We start from the raw sequence: 22174 nt of genomic DNA, 5'->3' as shown, positions 1-22174 counted from the left end.
TGAATGCATATAGGGGAAACACTGCTTTACTTTATGTTACTTTATGTTTATATTAGATCTTTTTTTTATACACCGTGGGAAAGGGGAAACAAAATTTCACTTCTCTGTATGTCTTGCACATTATGAGAAGCGACAATAAAGCTGACTTTGACTAGCAGCCCTCTGTTGGAATTCGTCAGCAATGCCAGTGCAAGTCAATGGAAGGCTGGATGAAGAGGAATGTTTTGAATCCCCATCGACTTGCATAGCTATTAACCACCTAAATTATAACAAACGCTGCTACACATTTCTCCACAATTGCAACAGTGATTGCTAAAAGACAAACAAAAATAAATCCTGTAATAATAAGTAACATTCTTTGGCCACAGAGGAACTGGACAACATGAAAAAGGACTTCCAGGACATGTAAAGTAAACTGCCTGGGAGACCTTCACCACAACCATGTGTGGCATCTTCTGTTTGCTGAGGCTGTCGTCCACTCAGCGTGTACTGGACAAGACAATTCAAGAACATTTGAAAAGAAGGGGGCCAGACTCAAGTCGGGCTCTCACTAAAATGTCCACAAATCCTTATTATGAGTGTGTGTTCTCTGCTCATGTTCTTCACATGAGGGGCTTCCTCACCCCTCAGCCAGTTCAAGACTCTTACCTGGGTTCCATCCTAGAGGCAAATCTTTCCTGTGACAAAATGGCATCCAATGTAATAAAAAAAAGTCAACCAACGAACTAGATTCTTGTACCGGATCTCCTCTCTGGTAAACAAGAATACCCTGAAGACTCTGGCAGGGGCACTCATTCAAGGGTACTATGACTATGCGTGCACCTCATGGTACCAAAGCACCTCAAAGGCGCTTAAAACAAAATTACAAACATCACAAAACAAACTGGTCAGACTACTACTTGACCTGAACCCCAGAACCCACCTCACCCCTGCCCACTTTGACAACCTAGGATGGCTTAGAGTAGATGACAGAGTACAGCAACTTGCAATGGGCCTGGTCTTCAAGATACACTATACGACCGGGGTGCCCATGTACATGTCAAAATACTTCCCAAAGGTCAGTGAATACCACAACCACTACACCAGAGGAAGCTCAACAAATCATGTTAAACCCAGATTCGGCTCAAACAAGGGACTAAACACGTTTCGCAATTATGCCACAACAATGTGGAACGCCCTACCCAAAGCTGTAAAGGAATGTGAATCCCTGCCCACATTCAAAACCGCTCTTAAAGAGCACCTACGGGAGGCTGCAATTCGAAACTGGCCACCGTAAATGCCCAAAACCCCCACCACCTCCTAATAGACAGTCTCCTCCCCACCGCATGTATATTTTCCCTCCCCGCCCATTCTGCAATCTGTTAAATAAAGTTTTCATTCATTCATTCATTCATTCATTCTTACGAAAATGTCCTGGGCCCTCATTCATCAATGTCTGCGTAGAACATGTTCTATTTCCACACGTAAGCACGGAATGTAGAACCAGTGTACGCACAGGGAAGTCGGGATTCATCACACGTGCGTACGCAGGCTCTATGCTCCTCCGTAGAACTTTGTTCTACCGTCAATGCTCGTGCATGATTATCCATATATGGTCATGAAAGTGAGGAAACACCCCCCATGGGATGTGAAATAATGGACTGACCCGAGCGGAACTCTGAGAAACTCCACGGAGAATTCACTGCTGTCGAACCAAGAAGACACTATCGCGTATTATGGGATAAATAAAAGGCGGATTTGTAAACGGTGATGTCAGATATCAACGGCTCCCTAAGACCATTGCTGCAATTCTGCCTGGACAGCTCAAAATACTAATAAAGACCGTTCGTTGACCACTGTTTGGCGTTGGTTGTGTGTCATTATAACCGTGCTGTAATATGAATGCCTTTATTAGTTGTGTTCGATTGGCTATATGATTTTTAGAGGCATCTATTTTGTTGTCGGCTAATAAAGACCGCGCTGGAATATGACTGCCTTTTCCCGTGTTGTTTGATTAATACCCAGGGATTAAAGTTCTCCTCAATTTGATTCCAAATCGCGATGGATCTCCCGTCAATTTTCTACCTGCTGCATATGATTTCTAGAGGCATACTACAATCTATTTTGATGTCAGTATTGGGTAGCCTACATAAACAATAATACGAGAGCATATACAAGAACAATGAATCTTACTGCCATGTATGATGTAGCAGATACGCCATGTGTAGCCTGCCTATATGTGATCAATACAAACATGAACTTGAATTCCATCATGTCTGTGTGCGGGTCACTGCGGGAACTCACAAGGCTGTTGTCACAATGTAAATAAGAACGTGCACTGAAAAGTTACAGTATGTAGTTGGTTGATTATTTGTATGACAGTCAGTAAACCCTTGCAAAAAGTATCCGTTTTATTTAATGAATTGAAAACATTCAGCATCGCCTTCCTCCTGGCATCCAGCAATAACATGTATCAGGCAAATGCGCATCGCAACATTGACTGAGTGGAATCCCTTTCTATTCACATAACTGCATTTGTGATGGAGCTTTGACAGCTACAGTAACAGTCTATTGCTCGATCCATCTCCAATATCACGATGGACCGTGCCGCGGTGGCAAAGACCCGAGGGTGGAGAGGATCTTGAATGAATTCCATCATCATATATATATGTTGTGTGTCTGTCCACTATGTTTGTTACTTTGTTATTCCCCCCCCCCCTATCTATGTAAAGCGACCTTGGGTCTCTTGAAAGGCGCTATATAAAATGAAGCTATTATTATTATTGTTATTATTATTATTATCATCACATCTGTGCGGGAGCTCACAAATAGACTGTTAGTCTCAGTGAAGTTTCAACGGAGGTCATCTATTCTAACCAACAAATTGAAGTAGAAAGCATTTCGTGACCAATCTTATTTGGAAACATGACACACAAAATAATTTGCTTTTTATTTGAAACAATATCTAATCGCGTTTGGAGGTTGGTGTTTTGCGTCTGCCCCCCCGTGCCAAACAAGCAGGCCAACCTCTTGTTCGCGTGTGAGCCCGTTATAATTACACTACTGTCGCTATTTTACAATGAACTATAATGAATTACGGGTCATACAGAAGTTGAACACTAATGCACGGAAGCTTATTTCCGCCTTGAAACTAATGCAGGACTGAGGAGTGCTTATGCGTAGTAACGATATGCTACCACTGGGCGCCAGGTACGCATGGTCTGACCTGTGCGTAGACGTAAGCACGGAGTCAAGTTCAAATCGAAATTGATGAATCCCACTCTTTGCTTAGAAATGATCGTACGCACAGGGTAAGCACAGATCTGTGCGTAGAACACGTTGATGAATGAGGGCCCAGGTTTGGAACGGGGAGGTTTTCGGAGGCTTGACAGTTGGAGCAGAGGAGAACGATACTGAGGTTCTCTGTCAGCACCTGTCGGGCTGTAATGACCCCTCTGAGATCCTGTCCATCCTGTCCACCTTACGAGGACCCTGGACGTTTGTCTACTATCAGCAGACTGGAGGCTATCTCTGGTTTGGCAGAGATTTCTTTGGGAGGCGAAGTTTGCTTTGGAAGTTTGATGTGGAGGAAAACGCCCTGACTCTGACATCCGTGGCTGGCCACGCCTCCGGTTGTGCTCAATCAATATGGCAAGAAGTCCCGGCTGTCGGCGTCTACAGGATTGATCTGAAAAGGCTCACAGAAACAGGCTCACTGACATTCAAGGTTTATCCCTGGGTTCACACAGGACCGGCAGATGATAATCTGTTTTCTGCTCATTGTGAAACTAAATGGGAGGGTCTCCCTAGTAACTGCACAGCAGTGATGAACCCGGCAGGTCTTGTCCTCACCTCACCAGTGTGCCCTCTTAATATGTCAGTCCCTACATTTTTTAATGAGGCAGAATTTCATCCAACAGAAGCAAGTTCACATGTATCTGTTGAGGGGCTGGAAACATTGCTAGCATCCAGAGAGAAAAAGAACGAGGTCAGTAGTCTTATTGATGTGCTTAGTGAAGCAGTACGACGTCGTGTTCAGTGTCTGCCTATTGGAAACAAAGATAATTCAACACCTAATGACCAAGCTACAGTTGCCATACTTTTTTCAGGGGGTATTGATTCAATGATCCTGGCTGCCTTGGCTGACCGCAATATACCGGCTCATCAACCCATAGATCTTCTTAATGTAGCATTTAAACTTCAGGCACCAAAGATGCAAAAAAAAAAAAAACGCAGAAAAATAAGCCCACAGATTCTGGGATTGATGCAGCTGCCTCCCACATCTCTAGTCCCTTCGATGTCCCAGACAGAATCACTGGAAGAGCGGGTCTTAAGGAACTTCAGGATTGGGAGCTCCAGTAGCTCACCACGTACCACGAGTGCTATTTCAGCGCCGTGGACAACCGCGCTCGCGCGGATCTGGGGCTGAGCGCGTTCGAATCCCGGACGGCAGCCGTGCCTTTCCCAGAGTGTCTTCCCCCCCATCTGAACCCTTTCAGCCTGCTTCTGTCGGTCGAACTTGACCAAGTATGAGTGCGATGAAAAAGCGATAAACGCTAAAAAGAACCAGCTGACTGGTCAAAGTAAAAAAAAAAAAAAGGAACTTCAGGATTTAAATTCAGAGAGAAAGTGGAATTTTGTTGAAATCAATGTCACACAAGAGGAGCTTCAGGAAATGCGCCATGACCGTATTTGCCATTTAGTGCACCCTTTGGACACAGTTCTTGATGACAGCATTGGATGTGCTGTGTGGTTTGCAGCCAGAGGGATCGGTTTCATTGTGGAGGACAAAGATCAGAGGCTCTTCACGTCACCAGCAAAGGTGGTGTACACTTACCAACGCTTCTAAAAACTAATAAAGATGTATAAAAACAAGCCTAGTTAAGCCAAACCCAGCCACGATATTCACGCATGCGAACCTGGGTCAGTTAGACATTTGCAATTGTGGGCCAGCCCTCCGGCACTGGCAAAATAAAACCACAAAGTGCCGTTATGGAAAATTATAACCTATTCCACAACTACTAGGCATTCATATATTGACAGGGTGTTGGGAGCAGGAGAAATTCACCAATACTAACAGCCATTTTTAACATGTCAAAGATTAAGCAAAATAGCTTGATTTATAAATAAATATTGGCATAATAGTAAAGCTCTCTAATGGAGAAAGACATTTATTATATTTCAACTAGGAATGTCCCAATCAAGTTTATTTTTTGCCCCTGATCTCTATCCGAGTCATTTTAATATTGAATAGGCTATCGGCCGATGCCAAGTCCCGATCTGACATTTGTATTTTCCTACATGATACAGCTGCGCACGGCACACTTGATATTAAAGTTAGTAAAACCAATCCAATGTAGGTAAGATATGCTTGACAGTTTAATAATACCTCTGTATTAAAGGTCCTGTGTCTTATAAATGGCCTTTTTCAGTGTTTAGCATTGTTTCCTAGCAATGGGGGTTTATATCAATGGGGTCTGTGTCTCTAATTCTCATTTGACTCATCAGTCTAGTCTCAAGTTCATGAGATCCTCACTCAACTAAGCCATTCTGATTTGACTGTTTTGCTGACGTGAGTATGGCACTGGTTGTAGTCACCGCCCACAATCAACAATTCGCTCAACAACAGAGCGAGTGGAATTACTTCCTCAAATGGGTTGACGACTTGACGTGCGCGGGTGCCGACAGACAGCAGAGAACGAGAGAGAGAGGGACACAAGCTTCTCTCTGGGAAACACGCATTTACACACACACACACACATCGTGCAGCGCGGGGATGGGGCTTCTCCACTCGCATATCATTGTCAAAAAATATCTTTGACTCGTGCCCGTATTCCGCTCCGTGCAATAATAATATTCACAGGGGTATATATTGTCATTTGAAACAAGTTACCAATGCATTGTCCCGTGGGATTATGCCCCTGCGGCGAAATTAATTAGTATCCCCCTCAATCTTTCTATATCTCTCTCTGTCTGACTGTCACTCAAAGCGCTTATGGGCGGAGCCCAGCCCAAAACAGCTTGAAATCTTGAAGTGGAAAAATGCTGCTTTAGAGTAATTGATTAAAAATACAAAACAAATGCCGGCTGGGTGGCGCAGCGGACATTGCCTCGTCACCAACACAGAGACAGCGGGTTCGAATCCGGCTGTGGGCGTTGCCTCCGGCTTGGCCGGCCGTCATACTAACTCAATTGGCAGAGTTAGCGGTGGGAAGTCGATGGGTGCTAATCTGGACGTTGTAAACGGTGACTCCTACAGGTCGGTTGGGGCGCCTGCACAGCAGAGACAGGAAAATGTCGGGGGCAGTGTGAGCCTCCTACACGTTACTCCTTGCCAAATGAGAGTCTGCGCTCTAAATTGGACACCAATTTACTCCAACATTACGGGGAAATGTCCTCCCCAGGAGTTTTTACTTCCTTTACGTAATTTGTGCTAAACTAGGCTACCTTGCAGCCTTTTCTACTGAAGGCACAGTTCAGTAGGAAATTGGTACCGATTTTATTGTCTGACTCTGGAGAAGATGGTAAGCACATTTCCCATAATGTTGGCATATTCCTTTGAAAGTTTTAGGCCCAGTATATTTCAGTGTTTTACATATTCAATTTTTTTTTTCCTAGGGTTCAGAATTTGTTTTGGCAGTGACCGAGATCCTTATCAACCGCCACATTCATTTGCATGCATGTCTGTTGTGTTACTTTATGACTGCAGGTGATCTTGACCGGCATTGGGGCAGATGAGCAACTGGCAGGTTACTCCAGACACAGAGTCCGGTTCAAGATGTCTGGACATGAGGGACTGGTCCAAGAACTAGCCATGGAACTGGGCAGAATCTCCTCCCGGAATCTGGGCAGAGATGACAGAATCATCGGAGACCATGGAAGGGAAGCTAGGTAGGCATGAAACTTGTTTCATATTCTACCTGTCCTTAAAGGGGCATTTCACCAAAAACTAAATCTCACACATCCAAAAACAGTTTTGCACACTGATTTAGTTTAGAAGAGTAAATTAGTTTGAATATGGCCACCAGTGATCTCATTGGAGACATTGAAATTTGAAAAACTGTTTAGTTTTTGGATGTGAGATTATGTGCAAAATAAATCGGCATTGTTTTTTTGATGAGGTGACCCTTTAACACAGGGGTGGCCAACCAGTCAGAGACTAAGAGCCACAAAAATTACTGTGGTACCACAAAGAGCCACACCATATACCAGCGTTTCTCAACCTTTTTTTTCAGTCACGGCACCCTTCATGTGTTTATAGGTCTCACCCTCTGGCCTCTGAAGTTGCTAATGTCTTTTTTATTTGGGCCTCACGGGGTTAAAAGTACCCTGTGAGACCCACGGTTGCAAAATTACAAAATCACTTTTAGCCATTTAAAAAAAGAATGTTTATTTAAAAAATGTTAAAGGGGAACTATTTGACTATTTCTTTCACTATTTGGGCACTTTTACACAATTCCTGTGAGTCTATGGAACACCTAGGTTTTTTTCAAATGGTGAGGTAAGTACCACGTCCTTCCTTCCTCTAGATTTAACGTACGGTTTGTATTTCTAATCAAGTACTCAAAAACCGCATTTTTCTATCTCAAGATCTTAAGCCGTTTTGAGGCTGGGCTCCAACCACTGTGTGGCCTGGTGCCAACTGCCACATCAACTGCCACATTATTATGCAGCTGAGAAATCTCTGACATCACAGATATGCACATTTTCAGATGACTCAGTTCAGTGAGGGTGAATATTGTGAGAGGAGAATTGGAAGAATGCGCCAATATGAGAATTAGAGACATAGATCCTATTAATATAAGTCCACATAGCTAAGAAACAATGGTAAACACTGAAAAAGGCCATTTATAAGATAGTTCCCATTTAAGCACATGTATAGTCAATTGGTCCTGTTGTTCAGCCTCACAATGCTATTTGATAGTAAATGTGTTTATATGTCCCACCCTCTGGCCTCTGAAGTTGCTAATGTCTTTTTAATTTGGGCCTCACAGGGTTAACCTCTTAAGCCCGAGATATACAGTAAAAGTGTATATTTTCAGCATTACGTTTGTTTACCAATTATTTTAACTGTTATTAGTGAAATATAAGATTATAGAAATCTCAGGGCATTGAGTCGGAAACCGGCGCATATTGACAGGAGGAAGTGGCACATCCAAAAGTGAGTGTAGTCTTTTGAAGGAAGAGACTCAGGGCTTTCAAATTTTGAAAAACGACCCTACCCAGCTCACACCAGCCCCTGTCAATCATCTGACTTCTGGATTAACTTTTTTATTTCTCTTATTTTTTGGGATTATCTCCCACAAACCTGAACGTTATTGCCATAAAACAGAACGCAGTTAGTTTCTCTACCTTTCTGTGAACGTCTTGCAAAAAACTGTGTTGCAATGATGAAAAATGGTGGAGAAATTCCCTAGATTCTGATACCAAGAACATGCAAATGGACCATTTAAAAAAGAAATTAAATGTTTATTCTACGTCCTTGTGGAATGAGTGACAAAAAAAAAAAAAAAAAAAGTAAAAAAAAAAATTATAATATTTTATTTTTTTTCTTTTGGATGGAAGAGCCGCACATTGACGGGCAAAGAGCCGCATGCGGCTCGCGAGCCGCGGGTTGGCCACCCCTGCTTTAACACATTGAGTGCCAACAACTAGATTAGTCGTGCTAACTCGCCATGCGTTGAGTGCCAATGACTTCATCTTTTAATCGTTATTTCTTTTATTAGCGATATCCATTCATTTTTCATCCATCCAGCCTGATGTTATCATTGTGAATGGGTCTGAGCTCGAAAAGGGCAAATACCGCCACCTATCGTTTCCCGGATGGTAATGCACATCATTGGATTGGATTGGCTGGGGTTGTGCATCAGGAAAAAAAGTCCGGTCCGGGGCTTTCCCATCTCGGGCAAGCAGTATTGTGTTACCAGATTGACTGAGGACCCTCAGAGCAGCGTCGATTATGTGTTTCGAACTATAACGTTGGATCAATAAACGCGATCAATATTTGGAATGGCGATTAGGAATTGGATGAATCTTTTTGCAGAACATCTGATGTGAGGAAAGGACTCTATTTTACCAGTATTGGTTTAATCAGATGTTTTTTTTCTCAGCCATCGCAGCGTGTCTGTGTGTGTGTATGACGTTAGCGCTGACCAGGTCATGGATAATAGATTTTTCAGCCCGCTTCTCTAGCGTGCATAAGTACACATATACTATCGATAATCGAGCGTTTATTTGAAAACGATTAATAAATCAGCCGAAAAATTACATGTTTTGTGTATTCCACTAAAGAGCTATTATCGCGGAATTTCTCTGGAATTACTAGAACTCTCCGAAACTATACTCGTATTCAAAACGGTATAAAACGGAAATGTACTGATGAACAAACAATCCGTTTCATACATGTTGACTGCAAGCAAGTCATTGATAAGCGAGGGGTGTTTTAGACCCATAGCCATAATTTAAGATATAGTTTAAAGGGGAGATGAAGCAGTGAACAATGTGATCCTAGTTTGTTTGTTGTGTACCTTGTGTAAGACAGGGTCCTATAATCAAATGTGAAATCTAGCTTATTTGTCTAAAAAATCAAATATAATATCCCTGTTTTCAACATGGGCGCCGCCATTTTGTTGCTGATGTCATGGGGCTGGTTGGGTCTGGCTCCTAGTTAGATGCCTATGGATTGTCGGGTCAGTCTGTAAATAAAATGTTGCCTACCAAACATCGGGACCGCGTGGTGCTTTTTGTATTGCTCCCGGCTGTTCGAACGAATTTTACCGCATGAAAGAGAGAGGAAAGGTGGTTCATTTCCACAAATTACCAGTGAAAAAAACACTTTTATTGGCGCGTTGGCTGGCTGCACTGAAGCGGCGCGATCCACCTGTTGGACAGTGGACGAAGATCTGCGGGCAACATTTCATTGCCTCGGATTATGTTGTTGAGGGGGGCTTTGAAGAGGATGGGAGGTTTGTCCAGAAGACCACTAATCAGCTGAAGCCTGATGCTGTTCCCTCGGTCTTCGACTTCAGTGGCTATAGTGCAGGAGAGACGGACAGACCAGCCCAGGTAGTTCAACCAGCGTCAGCCCTGCGCCGGAGACAGAGCTCAAAGACCCGCTTCTACCGCAACAGAGCGAGGGTATAATCAGGGTGTTGGATCAGTGTTTCGCATATAATCTTTGCAGACTGTCTATAGGGGCCTATTTAGACTAGCCACCTGTAGTGATATGCAGTAGGTACAATAACGTTAGCTTTCTGTATCATAACGCTAGTCATAAATGTCATTATGAATTGAAAATGGGGGACCCTGATGTAAACAATACGAAAGTCTAGTCTCACCTGATACCTTGCTCTGTATCAGAACGTTAGTCATAAATGTGATGACTCTATATACATGTGATGTGAATGGGCCGGGTAATGATAGGTTTTAATTCAGATCCTGTGTCCTCTGTATAATTGTTTGGCATAGGTACCTTTATGAAATAAAGTTGTTATTCCTTGTACCCCGGTTGTGCAGTTGGTTATTTCAGGGCATTTGGACAAATAACAGTTTCCCTGCTACATAGCAGTTTCTCCTGCTACTGGTATAACTCATGTATTTATTACATACAGTACAGAAGTTGTGATGACTATATACAGTAGTACAGAAGCTGTGATGACTCTATACAGTACAGAAGTTGTGATGACTATATACAGTACAGAAGCTGTGATGACTATATATCTGAAATAGACAAAAAACACTATCAAAAATAGGGCTTTACCCACATGTGTTTGACTTCGGTCGACCATTTTGAGGGTCAAACCAGTCTGGATTCATGTTGTAGTCTAAAAAAATGCCAGGAAATGCTTCTTCTTCTTCTTATTTGAATTTCCGGCAGAGTAGACGCATCGAGGCGTATTACTGCCCTCCGCAATTCTTTTTATGGGCTCTTCTTCTTCTCCTTCTTCTCCTTCTTTTTCTTCTTCTACTGGACCCCGTCATCACCTACATTGTCCATTGGAGTGCAGCTACTGCTGCTACTTCCTGTCTGAGCCCCCCTCCGCGGGATTTCTTATACTACACTAGTGGTGTTCCATCTTTAGGCCTCTTCAACTCACACTTTCTCCTTCTTCTCTGCTCCTCTTGCCTGTCCAATACTAATACATACACTAACGCTATATCCTCTGGTACAACTCTGAAGCATGCAGAAATGTCAGCACTGCCTCTGTGATCAACTGGTGGTTCTCATTATCCATGCCAAAGAATGATTTAAGAGAGAAGGAAGATACTCCCAGCTCTACCAGACTTTTATAAAAGATTTCCCTCTCTTTCCTATACCTTTCACATTTTAGGAAGAAATGCCCGACAGTTTCAGTCTCTCCACATTCACACACCCCATCTGGATGTTTGCCCACAATGAACAAGCTACTGTTCAACCCACAGTGCCCCAGCCTCAGTCTACACATCTTCACCCTATCACTCCTTGACCCATATCCCTCCACCTTGATCTTGACCCGAGGCTGCAGAGAGAAATAGTGCCTTCCCTTGGTCCCCCTTTCCCACTCATCCTGCCACTCAGCCTCAACTCCTTTCTTTATCTTATCTCTGAGTTCTACTCTTCCCATTGAAATACCTATCACTTCCTCCCTTCCCAGGCTCTGTTTGGCAAGGGAGTCAGCCATCTCATTCCCCGCAATCCCAGCGTGTCCCGGGACCCAACAAAACTCCACTGACCAGCCTGCCTTCGCAATCCTATATAAAACCAACATTATTTCCTGAATGAGATCAGGGCGAGCTTTAGACCCACCTGCACTCAGAGCCATCAGTGCAGCAGCCGAGTCAGAGCATATAATCACCTGGCTTGGTCCCACTTCCTCCACCCACCACAATGCCCAGAGGATGGCAAGCAACTCTGTCACAAATACTGAGCTGCCATCGGATATTCTTTGTCCCTTACCGATCCCTAACCAAGGCACCCACCACCCAAATCCTGCCCTCCCACTTTCAGGATCCACAGAGCCATCAGTGTACACCTCCAGAGCCCCTGATTCCAGAAGGAACCTCTCTATTTCCTCCACAATCTCGCCCTTATCCTCCTCCTTCAAGAACCTAAGTTCAATGACTCGATCAGGCAATAGCCAAAATGGCACTGATAGCCACCGAGTGTGCTCCGCCACTCCCCCCTGATGCAGTCTCAACTTCCTGGCCCACTGATCAATACTGGCCAAAAAAGGTTTATACTTATCCCCATCTCCTGAAAGTAAACACCTAGCTGGGAAGGACAGACTTGTCCCACTCAATTTTGCCCAGTACTGTAGCCCTAACTTTACTCTCCTCAGGTTTAGGGGCAACTCCCCCATTTCCACCAATAGTGCTGAAGCAGGGGTGGTCTTAAAAGCTCCACAGCAGATTATCAAAGCCTTGCACTGAAGCACATCCAGCTTTCGCAAATTAAACTTGGCCGCAGAGCCGTACACATAACAACCATAATCAATTGTTGACCTGATCATCGCCTGGTATATCATGCACGTGGTCTCTCTATCCGCTCCCCACCCACTCCCAGCCAAACTTCTCAGCACATTCACTATTCTTTCACACTTTGCCAGGATTTTCTCTATATGAACAGCCCAATTCAATCTTTCGTCAAACCAAACTCCCAAAAATTTAAACACCTTTACTCTCTCTAAGGGAGATCCATACATAACCAGCCTTCCCCTAGGCACCCTCTTTCTAAAACCAAAAATCATATAATTAGACTTAGAGGCGGATATTTTAAAACCCCACTTGTCTCCCCATTCCTCTACATCCCCCAGAGCTCTTTGTACCTGCTTTAAACAATACTCAACATTCTTCCCTCTTTTCCATATGGCCCCATCGTCCGCAAATAAAGACAACCCATATCCTTTTCCAATTTGCCCAAAAATGTCATTAATCATCACATCGAAGAGGACCGGGCTAATCACGCTTCCTTGCGGGGTGCCATTTTCTATTTTTACAGTTTTTGAGGTTTGCCCCCCCACACGTACTTGGATCGTCCTGTCTAATAGAAAATCCTTTATCCAATTAAACAATCTCCCTCTAACTCCTAGGTCATACAATTTCAAAAGCAGCCCCTCTTTCCACAAAGAGTCATACGCCTTCTCAATATCCAAAAATACACTTATCACTACTTCCTTATTGTCAAAAGCCTGTCTAATGTCCTGGTCTAGAACAGCTACTGATTCCATTGTAGACCTGCCATTTCTAAACCCATTCTGATACCCAACATAAAGATCCTTACTTTCTAAAAAGTAAACTAATCTATTAGTAATCATCCTTTCCATAATTTTACACAATACAGACGTAAAGGCTATGGGTCGGTAAGACCCTGGGTCAGCCGCTACTTTACCTGGCTTCAAAATAGGAATGATGACGGCATGCTTCCACTCCTTTGGCAAGCAGCCTTCTAGCCACACATTATTAAACAAACCCAGTATTTCAATCATTACAAATTCGTCCAAATTCTTAAATAATTCATAGGATAATCCATCTCTGCCAGGCGTCGTATTTGCACCAGCCTGGATAGCATCCCCTAACTCTTTCATTGTAAAGTACAAATTAATCAGATTATTATTTTCTGAGCTTCTTCTCAACTTCCACTCATTCTGCGATAGCAGTTCAGACCTCTTTCTCCCTCTCTCCTCCCCCAGACTCCCAGAGTTATGCACTGCCTGAAATGCCTCCACCAGCATGTCTGCCTTCTCTTTATTGGTTACTGCTTCTACCCCCCCCTTCTGAATCACTGGAATCAAGCTTTTTTTATATATTCCAGCCATTCTGTGTACGACTGCCCACATCTGCCTCACAGAAGTCTCAGGGCCTAGTGTTTCACAGAACTTCCTCCAACTACTCTTTTTAGCATCTTTAATAACTCTTCGTGCTACTCCCCTTAACCTCTTATATTCTACTGACTGGCACAACCCTGGATACTGTCTCACCCTCTTGTATGCTTTATTCCTATTCCTTACAGCTACGTCACATTCTTTATTCCACCAGGGAACCATCCTTCTAGCTCTGGGTTCCTCCTTCATAGGGATTGTGCCCTGCGCTGCCCTATGTATCATCTCACTAAGAGAAGCATTCCACTCGTCTACACTCCCCTCAGAGTCAATCTCTCCTACCCACTTTCGGGCCGCCTCCAAGAACTCTTCCCAATTAGCTTTAGAAAAATTATACCTGGGCACCCTCTCCTCGATTTCTATTATCAGATCCCTTCCAAATTTGCACAGAATAGGACAGTGGTCGCTTCCCATAGTATTACTATCCAGCGCTTCCCACTCTCCAACCCTAGCCAAACCCGAGGAGGCAAAACACAAATCTATGTGACTGCAAGTATTCCTTGTGACATCAAACCTAGTCGGTCTATCATCATTTATCATAACTAGCTCATGCTTATCCAGGATCTCCTCAACCACGACTCCATTACTGTCCTTACTATTGCTTCCCCACAATGGGTTACGAGCATTAAAATCACCGACCCATATAACTGGACCTCTCACCTTCTGCATAATTTCATCAAACTCAGGCAAAATAAGTTGTTTACACGGATTATATAAATTAAGCACCGTTATGGGACTATGGCTCTGATTACTCCAAACTTCCACTGCCACACACTCAAGGTTAGATGTTATGTCCAATGCCCTATACTGGATCCCTTCTCTAACGAAAGTTGCACACCCTCCGCCTCTTCTACCAACTCTGTCTTTTCTTAAACACTCATATCCTGGAATAACAAACTCAAGGCTAGGTTTCAGCCACGTCTCCTGAATGCAAATTAACTCAGGTTTCACTATGACTTCCTCCACAAATCTTTTTAACTCCTGTCCATTAGCGATCAGGCTCCGGGCATTCCACTGAAGAATACAGAACATCAGTGATCTAATCCTCTTTCTTCTTCCTCCATACTGCTGTCCCCCTCACTCTCCCTGTCTGTCGTCCGCCCCCTGCCTATCTGCCCACTTATCTTCCCCTTCTCCTTTGCCCCTAGTGCACACGACTGTTCACCCCCACTTTTCTTCTCATTCTCCTTCTTCTCCCTCTCCTTTGCCCCTCCACTCCTGCATTTCTGCCATTCAACCCCACTTTTCCTCTCCTTCCCCTTTGCCCCCAGTGCAGCACCCTTGCCCGGCCGCTGCCCACCCTCACCCAGCACCCCACTCTCCTTCAGTACAGTATGGATTTCTTCTGGCCTTATCCCTACCCCCAAAAACCTCTCAGCTGCATTAGCCACCGTTAGACAGACGTTAGACTTTGATTCACTGTCCTTCACTCCCGCCACCACCTCTACCATGAAAGCCAGAAACGCTGTCTTGGTCATTATCATCACCTCATCCTGAGACGCGGCTGGCAGACCAGGTCCAGACCGAGACGCATCGGAAATAATAGGAGGCGCGGCTGGCAGAGTTGGAGCAGATTGCTGACTCCCCTGCTGCACCCTGTTCACCCCCTGTCTCCTTTCCTTCTCTTTCACAGTCGCAACTGACTTAACTGCCTCGGCATATGACACCTTGTACTGATCCCTCACAGATTGCACTTCCTTGGCCTGAGCAACATATGCACACCCACGAAACGCTACATGGTGTTCCCCTCCACAGTTACAGCATTTGGGAACCTCTGCATTGCACTCCTTGATCTCATGACCCTCGCCACACTTCGCACACTTCTGTTTCGCCCTGCAAGCCCCTGCAATATGCCCGAACTTCTGGCACTTATAGCATCGCAGCGGTGGCCTTACATACTCTCTCACGGCGTACGACATGCTCCCTATATACACCCTGACTGGTAACACTGCGTCTGCAAATGTTACCACTACTGGCGCTCCTGAGCTCCCCTCCCTTGCCTTGAATCTATAGACACCACTGACAATTCCTCCCTTGATATGACCCTTAATGTCCTCCTCGGTCAACTCACCGCAAACCCCGTAAATGACTCCTTTTAGCCCCTGCTGTCTCTCTCCAGGGATAATTGTCTCCACCCCCACCTCCATCACCATTGTCAACTTCCCAGCTGCTTTAAACTGTACTGAATCCTTGCAGCATACTCTCAGCACGCCGTTTGACAATGTTTTTGTCTCATATCCTGGTCCTATCTGATCATCCAAACTTTTTTCTAGCTTTAATGGATGCAGTGCGGCCGCACCTGCATTAATTTTGAATCTCACCAAGACCTCAAACTCTTCACTGTGTGAGGTTTCTGTCCTTGCGCTCTCACTCGTTCTGTTCCTTTAACCACCCTCGCTTTGTTTTCATTCATTTTCTGTCAATTGGTTCTATCCCCTCGTTCACACGTTTCTCCCCGTTGACGTCATCTGAGACGTCGCTGATTGGTTCTCTCACTTCCCCACGCTTGTCAATCACATTCCCCAGCTGTCACTGCTTTTCAATCAATCGATCCCTCATTATTTATACCCCGTTTTCCCCACCCTAAGTTGTTGGTTCGTCTTGATTTGTCGCTGGATGTTTTTCCCCGTTGCTGCTGTTTCACTGTGCTATTCTCCAGGAATTCCTAGAAGCCTCCGCTTTCCTAGAAGCCTCCGCTTGGATACCTGCTCCGTGGCGCGCGCTCGCCTCCACTTTGTTCCTGTTCCTTTACGCAGCTCGTCTGGGTGAGTTTATCTAGATTGACTGTCTTGACCTATTTCCGATTTTCGTGTGTAACCTTTACACTGAAGTCTACCACCTTTTTGTCAGACAGTCACTCACCCAGCCATTAACGTTTTTGCTCTTTCCTTTATGGAATAATATTTTGGGATCTTCCACCTCCCACTGTGTATTTACACGAAGATATTGTTTCACATTTGGACTGTGTTGGATTTTTGCTCACTGTGTATTTACACGAAGATAGTATTTCACAATTGGACTGTGTTGGATTTTTGCTCACTGTGTATTTACACGAAGATAGTATTTCACAATTGGACGGTGTTTGGATTTTTGCTCACTGTGTGGTTACATGAAGATATTCACTTGGGCTGTTTTTGGAATATTGCTCATCACTGTGTTGTTTAACACGAAGAATATAACACCCTGTCCTCCAGCTCGTTTCAAGTCTGCTCTGTCACTGACCCGTTCCCTCTCTCCCTCTCTCGGTCTTGCACAACATCTGAGAGGTCCGCCGTGAGAGTCTGCAGAGCGGTACAGAGGTCTGCTCCTGCTTCCCAAGACTACCCTTCCGGGAGAAGCTGCAGAGCAGCAGAACTTTGCCCCTTGTTCATTGTACCTGTTTCTTGTTGACCTGCTTTCCCTGTTTCACTTATTCTAGTCACCAAATAAACAAGCCCTTGTATTTGGCAACTCTGAATCCAACTCTCTTGTGTCGTTGCGTTTGGGGTCGGTGTCAAACCATAACATTACGAACCAACCAATGACGACCCCAGCCGACACAGAGAGAGTAGTCACCTTGGGCATCGAGGGGGTGGTAAGGCGTGCCCTACGCTTCCATCGCGCTCCAGGCAATGTACCTGTTAACCGTCTCTTTGTCCCCAACTCAGTCCGGTCCCGGGTCCTCCAGTGGGGCCATACCAGCCGGTTCGCCTGCCACCCGGGCGTTCATCGCACGTTCTCCCTCCTGGCTCGTCGATTCTGGTGGCCCACCATGAGGAACGACGTCAAGGGGTTCGTACTGGCCTGCGCAGTCTGCGCCCGCAAGAGAGTCAGCACAGCAGCGGCAGTCCAGTTGGAGTCAGCCAAGGAACACGCCCTACAGCTGGATGCGGCTGCAGCTGCTGTACAGGGACTCCGAGAGCAGGTCCTGCTTGTTCAAGGTTCAATGGCCGCTTTGGCGGGACAACAGTCCGACATTCTCGCTCAGCTTCACTCACTGGGCGACACCGTTAATGCCTTTCACCTCTCACACCCTTCAGGAACATTCCCCGCAGCCCCAGCAGATCTCGCATCTCGGGAACCCCTTCTCTCCGTCCCACGGCTGTTCGACGGTAATCCCGAGGAGTGTGCCACATTCATCATGCAATGTGAGTTGGTTTTCCGTCATCAACCAAGCCGTTTTTCTGCTCGTGGGTCCCAAGTGGCTTATATAACCAACCTACTTTCAGGCCATGCTGCCCAGTGGGTCACTTCCTCCTGGGCAATGGAGGCAGATTTTTTGTTCTCCTACCCAGACTTCGTGGCGGAGCTCCGCAGAGTGTTCCACCATCCAGCCCGAGGTCTGGACCCTGGAGCCCGGTTGGGGACCTTCCGACAGGGGAGCGGCAGGGTGACGGACTATGTCATGGAGTTTCGACTGGCGGCGGTGGAGAGTGGATGGAACGAACCTGCTCTTCGCCTAACCTTCATGAGGGGGCTCTGTGACGCAGTCAGGGACCAGCTCGCGACCCAGGAGGAACCTGGTTCCCTCGAGGACCTGTTCAGCCTCGCCATCCGCGTCGACGGACGCCTCCAGGAGAGAAGACTTGAGAGAACCCGACGGGGACCCCCAGACGCACCCCCCGAGGACCACGACCTCGAGGAGGATTTCGGTACCCCAGACGTACCCCCCGAGGACCACGACCTCGAGGAGGTTTTCTTTACCCCAGACGTACCCCCCGAGTACTACGACCCCGAGGGGGTGTTCAGGGAGTCCAGGGCTCAGGTCTTTCCGCCTCGCCGGCCTTACGACTGTGCCGTCGACCGCCGCTCTGGGGCTCCCTTTCCCAGCGGCCGCCTCTACAGTGCTGTCCGTCCTGCCCCCTCCGTGACTGATGGGTTTGTTCCCTCCCGAGCCGTGACCAAGGAGGAACCCATGCAGCTGGGACGCAACCGCCTTAGCCCGGCCGAGCGGGAGTCCAGGCTCTTCTCCGGCCGTTGCCTCTACTGTGGCCGGGATGGACACCGTGTCTCCAATTGCCGTGCCCGGCCAAGAGGACCAGGCTCGCCAAGGCCCCGGGAGATCCTGGTGAGCCGTCTTTCCTGTCCCCCGCCCCGGAGGCCCGCTGGTGAGTCGCCTCCGGACCTCTCGTCCATACCCACCCGTGCACCACCCAACCGTCTGGCGGACGTCACCCTAGCCTGGGCGGACCAGCGGGCGACGGTGGGTGCACTCATGGACTCTGGTGCTGAGGGGAGTTTCATGGACGTTGGGTTTGCCACCCGGGCCGGCATTCCGCTTGAGGACCTCGAGAGGCCCTTGGAGGTCTTCGCAATGGATCATCGCCGCCTGGCTGACGTCACTCAACGCACCTGTCCAGTCCTTCTCACCGTTGCTGGTGACCACGTTGAGAGGCTCCAGTTTTTCGTCACCAGCTCTCCTCTTGTCCCTGTGGTCCTGGGCAGGCCCTGGCTCGCGCTGCACGAGCCCCACATCGCCTGGTCCTCCGGTGCCATCAAGGGGTGGAGCCCCTCCTGTCGTGCCCGGTGTCTTCGGGTGCCGTCCAGCCCCCTCACCGGGTCCCAGTCCTCGTCTCCGGCCTCCCTCGCCGGTTCTCTGTCCCTGTGCCCGGCCTCCGCTGTCGGGTCCCAGTCCCCGTCTCCGGCCTCCCTCGCCGGTCCTCTGTCCACGTCTCCGGTCCCCCTCTCCGGGCCTCTGTCTTTGTCCCCCTCTCCAGTGCCCCTGATCGCCGGCTTCCTTGGGTCCCGTCCGGGCAGGCCGGGGCCGTGTGGGTCGCCGGGTGCTGTAAGGTTTGGCTCTTTCCCCACCACGGGCTTCTTGAAGTACTGTGATGATTGGTCCGCTGCTCCAGACGTCTGAGCGCGCCTGTCGTGGTGCCGACCGGCGCCGGGTTCCTGCGCCGACTTACCGCCCTGGGCAGAGGGTGTGGCTCTCCGCAAGGGACCTCCCGCTACGGTCCTCGGCCAGGAGGCTCAAACCCCGTTTCGTCGGACCTTTCGAGGTCCTGAAGGTACTCAGTCCGGCGGCCCTGCGCCTGAAGCTTCCTGCATCCATGCACATCCGCCCCGTGTTCCATGTCTCCCGGGTTAAGCCCGTCTCCCTCAGTCCCCTTTTGCCTCCAGCTCCTGATCCGGCGCCTCCCGTGTTGGTGGATGATCGCTGACTTCCATCGAGCCCATCCTGACGGGCCGGGTCGGCCTGGTCGCCGGGTGGCTCCCTTGGAGGGGGGGGTACTGTGAGGTTTCTGTCCTTGCGCTCTCACTCGTTCTGTTCCTTTAACCACCCTCGCTTTGTTTTCATTCATTTTCTGTCAATTGGTTCTATCCCCTCGTTCACACGTTTCTCCCCGTTGACGTCATCTGAGACGTCGCTGATTGGTTCTCTCACTTCCCCACGCTTGTCAATCACATTCCCCAGCTGTCACTGCTTTTCAATCAATCGATCCCTCATTATTTATACCCCGTTTTCCCCACCCTAAGTTGTTGGTTCGTCTTGATTTGTCGCTGGATGTTTTTCCCCGTTGCTGCTGTTTCACTGTGCTATTCTCCAGGAATTCCTAGAAGCCTCCGCTTTCCTAGAAGCCTCCGCTTGGATACCTGCTCCGTGGCGCGCGCTCGCCTCCACTTTGTTCCTGTTCCTTTATGCAGCTCGTCTGGGTGAGTTTATCTAGATTGACTGTCTTGACCTATTTCCGATTTTCGTGTGTAACCTTTACACTGAAGTCTACCACCTTTTTGTCAGACAGTCACTCACCCAGCCATTAACGTTTTTGCTCTTTCCTTTATGGAATAATATTTTGGGATCTTCCACCTCCCACTGTGTATTTACACGAAGATATTGTTTCACATTTGGACTGTGTTGGATTTTTGCTCACTGTGTATTTACACGAAGATAGTATTTCACAATTGGACTGTGTTGGATTTTTGCTCACTGTGTATTTACACGAAGATAGTATTTCACAATTGGACGGTGTTTGGATTTTTGCTCACTGTGTGGTTACATGAAGATATTCACTTGGGCTGTTTTTGGAATATTGCTCATCACTGTGTTGTTTAACACGAAGAATATAACACCCTGTCCTCCAGCTCGTTTCAAGTCTGCTCTGTCACTGACCCGTTCCCTCTCTCCCTCTCTCGGTCTTGCACAACATCTGAGAGGTCCGCCGTGAGAGTCTGCAGAGCGGTACAGAGGTCTGCTCCTGCTTCCCAAGACTACCCTTCCGGGAGAAGCTGCAGAGCAGCAGAACTTTGCCCCTTGTTCATTGTACCTGTTTCTTGTTGACCTGCTTTCCCTGTTTCACTTATTCTAGTCACCAAATAAACAAGCCCTTGTATTTGGCAACTCTGAATCCAACTCTCTTGTGTCGTTGCGTTTGGGGTCGGTGTCAAACCATAACACACTGCTACCCATTTTGCCAATTTTAACCCCCCCTTCCCCCTCTGGTGACCTGACTCTCTTCCTACTCCCTGTATCCATAGATCTTTCCACAGCAAAACGGTCCTTTCCACAGCAAAACGGTCGGCAAGGTCCTTTCCACAGCAAAACGGTCGGCAAGGTCCTTTCCACAGCTTCTGCCAGGAAATGCTGAGAGAATTGTTGAATATATATATAGAACACAAATGTTCTAGAATGTTCGATTATGACATCATACTGTGACATCACAAATGTTCTAGAATATTTGATTATGACATCATATGGTGACAATCTTCAGGCATGTTGTTATTTTCTCCATCGTCGTCCGGCTCGACAGGAGGAGCACGTCTCACTGGTGTCGCTCTAATAGGCTCAAATGCATATGCAATTGGGTTTCTGAAAACCTCTGTCTGTCCACCTCGTCCAGATCCATTGCGAACTACAGCCTCTGGAGGTCAGTGTGCTACTGCGTGCAATTCTCCTGAGGTGGTCAGTAGAATGCAGGGAGCTGCAGTGTTGCAGACAGCCACACCACCCCCATGACGTCAGCAACAAAATGGCCGCGCCCATAATGATAAATGCTTCAAAAAAGCACATAACAAATCGTTTTTTCTTAGAAACTGCTTATTTTTATAACGTGATTTTTTTCTGTGGCTTATCTAAATACTAATGTGATGCTATGAATATGTATTTATCGCTATGCTTCATCTCCACTTTAAGCCTTTGCAAATTTCCCCGACCTCTCATTGACATCAGCGCTGGCACTCTAGCCCATATATGGTCAAAGGGGCGTGGCACTCAATGTGTTAAGCACTGGCATGAAGTGAAAATTGCATTTGCTAATTTTCCTACTATTGCTGTAATGACTTTAAAGTATGAATCAAGTGTTGTGCTTAACTCATTCAGCGCCAATCACGAGAAAAGTCGGGTTTTAATCGTTATTTCT

At 46.8% G+C, this 22174-nt stretch overlaps 1 protein-coding gene across 1 annotated transcript in view; it reads left to right on the top strand.

The window, feature by feature from the left end:
- Positions 1–441: 441 nt before the first annotated feature.
- Positions 442–22174, top strand: part of asnsd1 (asparagine synthetase domain containing 1) — a gene marked incomplete at its 5' end in the record, with an annotated part of 83638 nt that continues 61905 nt past the window's right edge. Inside the window, 6 exon segments of the mRNA XM_084311398.1 lie at positions 442–663; positions 3338–4216; positions 4219–4329; positions 4331–4337; positions 4602–4801; positions 6689–6870. Coding sequence (XP_084167524.1) covers positions 442–663; positions 3338–4216; positions 4219–4329; positions 4331–4337; positions 4602–4801; positions 6689–6870 — 1601 coding nt within the window.

Source organism: Notolepis coatsorum (assembly GCF_963971535.1).
Source record: "Notolepis coatsorum genome assembly, chromosome: 3".
NCBI lineage: Eukaryota > Metazoa > Chordata > Actinopteri > Aulopiformes > Paralepididae > Notolepis > Notolepis coatsorum.
This window is presented reverse-complemented; position numbering and strand designations above follow the sequence as displayed.